Source organism: Asparagus officinalis, chromosome 10 (genome assembly GCF_001876935.1).
Source record: "Asparagus officinalis chromosome 10, Aspof.V1, whole genome shotgun sequence".
NCBI classification, from domain to species: domain Eukaryota; kingdom Viridiplantae; phylum Streptophyta; class Magnoliopsida; order Asparagales; family Asparagaceae; genus Asparagus; species Asparagus officinalis.
The window spans coordinates 56,498,491-56,504,823 of record NC_033803.1 but is presented as its reverse complement, the minus strand read 5'-3'; the positions used below and the strand labels follow the sequence as shown (position 1 = coordinate 56,504,823).

Genomic DNA, 6,333 nt, shown 5'->3' with positions numbered 1-6,333 from the left:
TTTAGCGGGTTGCAGGCTGAAATCACTAGGAAATGTCCACTCGTCGAATAAAATAATCGCGCGAGTATATTTTCGAGGCGACAGGAAGGAAAACTGGGAAAGGGATTAGGGTTCTCTTCACCACCTTTATAACGCCCCTCAGGGAAGTACATAAAAATTTGGACATGACCTATCTGTAATAAGAATGGTCAACCTGCTAAATCTTTATGCACATCACAATATAGATATACTGAAGGGTGAAAAATAAGGCAGTGGAGTTGTATATGCAATACTCAGGATCACGAGGTTGATAGCAGAGTCCATAGAATACCAAAATAGAAGAACACTAAAGGGAACTACAAAATATTACAATAATAGCAGTGGCTACAATATTAGTACATGTTTTATAAGTTAAAAATACTACTAGAGTGAACATAAATTAACTCCTACTAAGAGTTTTCTTCAGAGCTAATCTTCAACTTCAGGGTCTGCAATCCCCTTATCCTTACCAGTAGTATGACCTATGAGTGGATTCAGAAACAATAGGGGTGAGCCTAAGGCCTAATAGGTAACCATAAAAATCTCGATTACCACACAAGGGAACAAATGAAAATGATAGACATATATGTTTTCGTCGAAAGTTGCCTTCATCATTGATTTCATTAAAACTTTAAACGTTACAAATGAATTCAAACAACAAAGAAATAAAGATTACAACTTTCTTGAAAATAAACACAAGATCCGTTCGTCGTCTCTTGCTTGCGTGGGTCTTTAGCCTGTGACGGGGACGTCGATATCCGTGGACTACCTGGCAATCAGATCTGATCCAGCAAAATTCCAGATCTGAAAAAATGAGGCCTAAGGCTTGTATTTATAGGCATGAGGGGTTGCGGAGCGGTTAAAACCACTTAAAGGGCCCAAATCCGTGCTGAGACACCCTAGGGGTGTCTTGGCTTGGCCGAGACACCCCAAGGGTGTCTCGGCTTGGCCGAGACACCCTTGGGGCGTCTCGGCTTGGCCGAGACACCGTAGGTGCCTCAGTTCAGCTTTGAGACGTTTTCAATGCCCGTTTGACTGTTTTCGCTGTAATTTCTTTGTCTGAACTCGGATCTGAGTGATTCCAAATGCGTTGGAAGTCTGACGAAGAATTCTATCAGTTCCAATGGTTAGATTATCTGTAGAATGAACGAGACACGAAGGGCGTTGTTCCTTTTGTAAACATCGCGAGGTTCTCGATTAGCCTGTGTCTTCGTTATTCCGAAATCCTATCAGCTCACGTAGTTCGTCAGTTCACTTCAAGCGTTCACCGACATCAGTTGAACTCCTGTGAACCAGATAGTGATGTTCATTGTCTTTCTTTAACACTGAGCTGTTCATGGAGACCCATAGGCAATTTTCGATGCCTACAGATACCCCCTCCAAAGCGTTCCAGACTCGTTTCTTTTATAGAAGAGGCTGGAATACTTTGGATGTGATTGATCCAGCCTTCAGTCGGCGTAAAGGACCTGTAGTTAGCTTCAACTCTTGGGTCCTTCGATTTTCGGTCTATTCGATGCTTTGATGAATAACTGAAGTTCTTCTGGCGCTGCGTTTATCGCCTGGCCGCTGTCGGAATCTCGAGTCTATCACTAGTGAGTTGAGTTTGGGTCGTGTCATTGAGTTGACTTTGAATTGACTATCTCTGTCATATTGTACTGACTTAAGGTTTTAGATTATCGTATGTTGACTTTTGGTCACAACGCGTTGACTGGCGTTGACCTAGGGTTACGCGTTGACCAGCGTTGACCCTAGGGTTTCGAACGTCGAACGTTAACTTTTTGGTCGCAACGCGTTGACTGGCGTTGACCTAGGGTTACGTGTTGACCGGCGTTAACCCTAGCATTTCGAACGTCAAACGTTGACTTTTTGGTCGCAACGCGTTGACTGGCGTTGACCAAGGGTTATGCGTTGACCGGCGTTGACCCTAGGGTTTCGAACGTCGAACATTGACTTTTTGGTCGCAACGCGTTGACTGGCGTTGACCTAGGGTTACGCATTGACCGGCGTTAGCCCTAGGGTTTCGAACGTCGAATGTTGACTTTTTGGCCGCAACGCGTTGACTGGCGTTGACCTAGGGTTACGCGTTGACCGACGTTAACCCTAGGGTTTCGAACGTCGAACATTGAGTTTTTGGTCGCAACGCGTTGACTAGCGTTGACCTAGGGTTACACGTTGACCGGCGTTAACCCTAGGGTTTCGAACGTCGAACGTTGACTTTTTGGTCGCAACGCGTTGACTGTCGTTGACCTAGGGTTATGCGTTGACCGACGTTGACCCTAGGGTTTCGAACGTCGAACGTTGACTTTTTGGTCGCAACGCGTTGACTGACGTTGACCCTAGGGTTTCGAACGTCGAACGTTGACTTTTTGGTCGCAACGCGTTGACTGGCGTTGACTGGCGTTGACCGGCGCTGACCCTAGGGTTTTGAATTGCTCGGTATTGATTAGTGTGGATTTCGTCGAAATATCCAATAACTGACGAAAATAGGTAAATTCGGACTCGAAAAAAAGGTTCGGGGGGCTCGAATTGGGTTGAGACACCCAAGGGTGTCTCAACTTGGCCGAGACACTCTTGGGGTGTCTCGGCTTTGCCGAGACACCCTTGGGGTGTCTTGGCCAAAACCGAGACCCCCCCCCCTTTTTTTTTGTTGTTTCCTCTTTTGCTTTCTTTCTTGTTTTAATTTTATTTTCTCTTTTGTTTTCCCCCTTCTTTCCATATTTTCAAAAGAGATTCCCTTTCCCTCTCAAACTCTTTCTTCCTCCTTTCATCCCTCCACCATTGTTTCCTTCTCCAAACCCATACAAAATTTCGGATTTTGGTGTTCTTCTTGGCCGAAAAATTTCTTCCTCTCAAAGCTAGGGTTTCATCACCTTCAAGCTCTAGGAAAAGCTTCTTGATTTGGTAAGTTCCCTCTCAAAACTTTCTCCTCCTTTTTGAAAAGATTATAGCTTCATGCCAAGATCATGTCTTTTTGTCCTCATGGGTTGGATTTCATGAAAAAGATAGGCTTTTGATGATGGGTTGTGAGTATGAACCCAAAATTTGGGGGTTTTATGCAAAACTTGCCATATGGCCGAAATTTGGGGGCTTTTATGCAAAAGTGGACTGAAATTTGAGGGGTTTTTATGCAAAGTGGACTGAAATTTAGGACTGAAATTTTAGCCCCCTTTGGCCGAAAATTGAGAGGTGTTGGTATGCGAAAGATCCAATGTTGTTTGAGGGGTTTATTTGCAAAAGAGCAATCCCACAAAGTATAGGTGGTTTATTTGCAAAAGGGCTGAAATTTCAGGACTAAAATTCCAAAAGTTTAGATCACAAACCTATGACCAAAGTTTTGAGAAAGGTATGCGGAAACTAAACCGAAATTTGTGGAGGGGTCTATTTGCAAGATTGGCTAAATTTTACAAAAAGGGTTTATTTGCAAAATTAACCAAAATTGTGAGGTATTGGGGGTGCTATATGATCAGATATGATGACCATGACCCAACTCAAGCGTGTCCTTGACCTGAATTTAGCCTTGAACACGAGGGGTGTTTTGGGTATTTCACCAAAATTTACCGCGAAAATGACAATCATTGTTTCGCATGCACGAAATTTGTAGGTTTAATTAGACTTCAACTATAAAATCCTATTTATTCATAGGACTTTAGTTCAAGTTCTTAATTTTCCTTTTAAATTTCGTGTATTCATATTGTGCCTGACTTACTGCTTTTCATTGCAGATTTTCAATGCCTCCACGTCGACCCCGACCTTCTAGGAGTCGCTCCCGTTCGCAGCCTAGCGAGGAGGAAGTTCTTACAGCATCCTCCCCTCCAGCGGTTTCCTTTTTCGGGGGTGAGAATCTTTATTTCTATATCCCTGATTGATCCCTTCGCGGGTCCAACTAACAGAGCTGATACCCTCCTTCGCGGGGGTTGAGGTTTCGGACTTGTTTTGCTTAGCCAATTCAAGTCTTCTGGTATTTGGGGCGATTTTGTGTCGTCCTACGCCTTATAGGTCGGTGTATGTCACCACGTTATTCACGTGATGATGCATACCGTTCTTCCGGTGTAGGACGCTCAAAATCGTCTCTCCAATTATTCCGTGAATGAGTCTATCATTCTTCTTATGAATTTTCTGACTCCACCCTTGTGCGTTATTGCAGTGGAATTCCCCTCGGGTAGTCTTCCTCCTCACGCCAACACTTCGGCTTCCATCAGGCAGGCCATTGGTCCACTCCCTCAGTTCGACAGAGATCGCTCCGACGAATCCTGTCGTTTGATACGGGATGGAGGGCGTCATTGCTTACGCCAGCTTATTACGGATGCTTCCTTTACTGCGGATTCTACTTCAACTCAGGCTTTAAAGAAGCTCGGTTTTCTGTTCGGAGATCCCACTGAGGATCCTGCTACGTTGACTCTTATCGAGGAGCACTGGTTGACTCTCGACGAAGGAGCTCTCCTATATATTCCCTCCATTCCTCGTCAGTATTCTTTCACTCATTTGCAGGGACAGGCCGTGGAGCGACAGATGTCTTGGCACCTTACCGAAGATGCTGAGCGAGTTCAGTGTGGATATACCTCTCATCATAAGACTCCTGGTTCTGCTGGGTATCATTACATCCGCGGTCTTCGGCCAGGGATTACGGGTCTTAATACTGCACCCCTAGGCGAGGTATCAGGGTCTTAATACTGCACCCCCAGGCGAGGTATCAGCAGCCGCTCCTACCGTGAAGAACCGTCTGGCTCATCTTGGGAGGAGATTACCTCCACCAGATTATAGATGCTATGGTTGGGCTTTCTCACTACCCAAGGGATGGTTGACACGTATGACCAGTTACGTTTTGGGGCGCTGGGAGAAGGATTTGAAGAGCAGTGGATTGTATTCACCTATACGAGCCACCATGTATGGACTCCAGGTCAGTTGCTACCATTTCTTTGCGTTGTTGGAGACATACATGCCCGACAGTAACACGTTCATGACCAGCGGCGGAGAGTTAGGGTTGGCCTTACATGAGATGTATCAGGTTTCTGGTCTTCCAATGGGGGATTGTCCATATCAGGAGTACTTTCCCTCGAACCAGCAGTTGGGGTGGTTGAAGAAGGATACTCCCGACATGCATGATACTCTTTGGGACATCACTTGTCATTATTATACCTCCTTGATCAAGATTTCTCCTCCAGCGAAGAAGAAAAGGCAAATCAGCTTGAAACAGTTTGCTGTCTATCTGTTCCCTAATTTGGAGGGTGACTCCGGCGAGCCCCTTCGTGAGTTAGATGTCCTGACCCCTACCGCCATTAATGAGTTGATGGAGAAGGCTGAGGCTCATTCTTACACCATTGCCCGTGCTGAGGGAGCTTTTCCTGCAGGAACCAAGTTTCGTTCGTTCCTCCGCCGTGCACAGAAGTCCATCGAGCCCCGGACTCTGCTAGCAGGCTACATTGCCCTCTGGTTGAAGAAGTGTGTTGTTCCGTACCGGTCTTTAGACGCCTTACCTCTCGAGGTGCTCTTCCCCGCAGTTCAGCTAGCTTATGGGAGGGAGCTTTCACTGCTCCCAGCGATGGTTGCCGGCATCCATTGCGGGCTTAGGTATCTGGTCAGTGGTTTTACACGGGTGGGTTCTAAACCATCGACCGAGCTTACTTGTCCGAAGGTCGAGCTTCCTTATGCGTATCTGATGGCGTGGCTCGTTCTTCACCGTCCTGACTTGATGTCGGCGCCCAGCGTTGTTGATGTCCCCGTTCCTTTCGTGCAGCTGTTGGAGAGGAGCAGATGGCTCGGGAAGAAATTCGGCGATGCACAACAAGAGCTTTAAGTTCGTAAGAGCTGGGAGTTCTTCAAGTGTTTTCCTCACTTTTCGGGTCGCTATGGTGATGTGCTGATTGATGAGGAGAAACCCAGAAGTAATCGGACTGTTCTCGACGTTGGTTGTTTTTGCTGGTTGGTGAACATCCGTGTTGGGTATCTCGTTCTCCGGATGAAGAATCATTGCCACATAGAGCCTTACCTTCCCTGCCGTTTTGCTCGTCAGTTCGGCTATGACCAACTATATGTTGGGAATCCGAGTCGTGGTTTGAAGGTTGAGGGGTTTACCTTCTGGGATTCGTAATCATGTTTTATGTTCCAGGGTACTATGACGAGGGCGAGCTTCCACCGGACCCCGTATTCCCTGATTCTGATAATATGGATAACTTCATGCAGCAAATGTGCGACGCCATTCGGGATGGTTCCCTGGGTATTGATACGAACATTGACACCGAGCAGGCTAATAGTGTCAAGCCCACCACTCTATGTCCAGGTATATCTAAATCCGATGATACCCTCATCGAGTAGCAT

The 6,333-nt window shown here is 46.2% G+C and overlaps 1 protein-coding gene across 1 annotated transcript; it reads left to right on the top strand.

The window, feature by feature from the left end:
* LOC109826758 lies at positions 4,945-5,812 on the top strand. Its single transcript, XM_020393777.1, has 2 exons — positions 4,945-5,611; positions 5,753-5,812. Exons 1-2 carry the CDS (start codon positions 4,955-4,957, stop codon positions 5,810-5,812), a joined length of 717 nt encoding a protein of 238 aa, XP_020249366.1. The 5' UTR covers positions 4,945-4,954.

What these genes read in the sequence shown, in the direction of transcription:
- LOC109826758 (XM_020393777.1), top strand. Translation starts at nt 4,955, where the DNA reads ATGCCCGACAGTAACACGTTCATGACCAGCGGCGGAGAGTTAGGGTTG. An exon ending in TGGTCAGTGGTTTTACACGG is followed by an intron (nt 5,612 to 5,752) that starts GTGGGTTCTAAA and finishes CCTTTCGTGCAG; the next exon opens with CTGTTGGAGAGGAGCAGATG.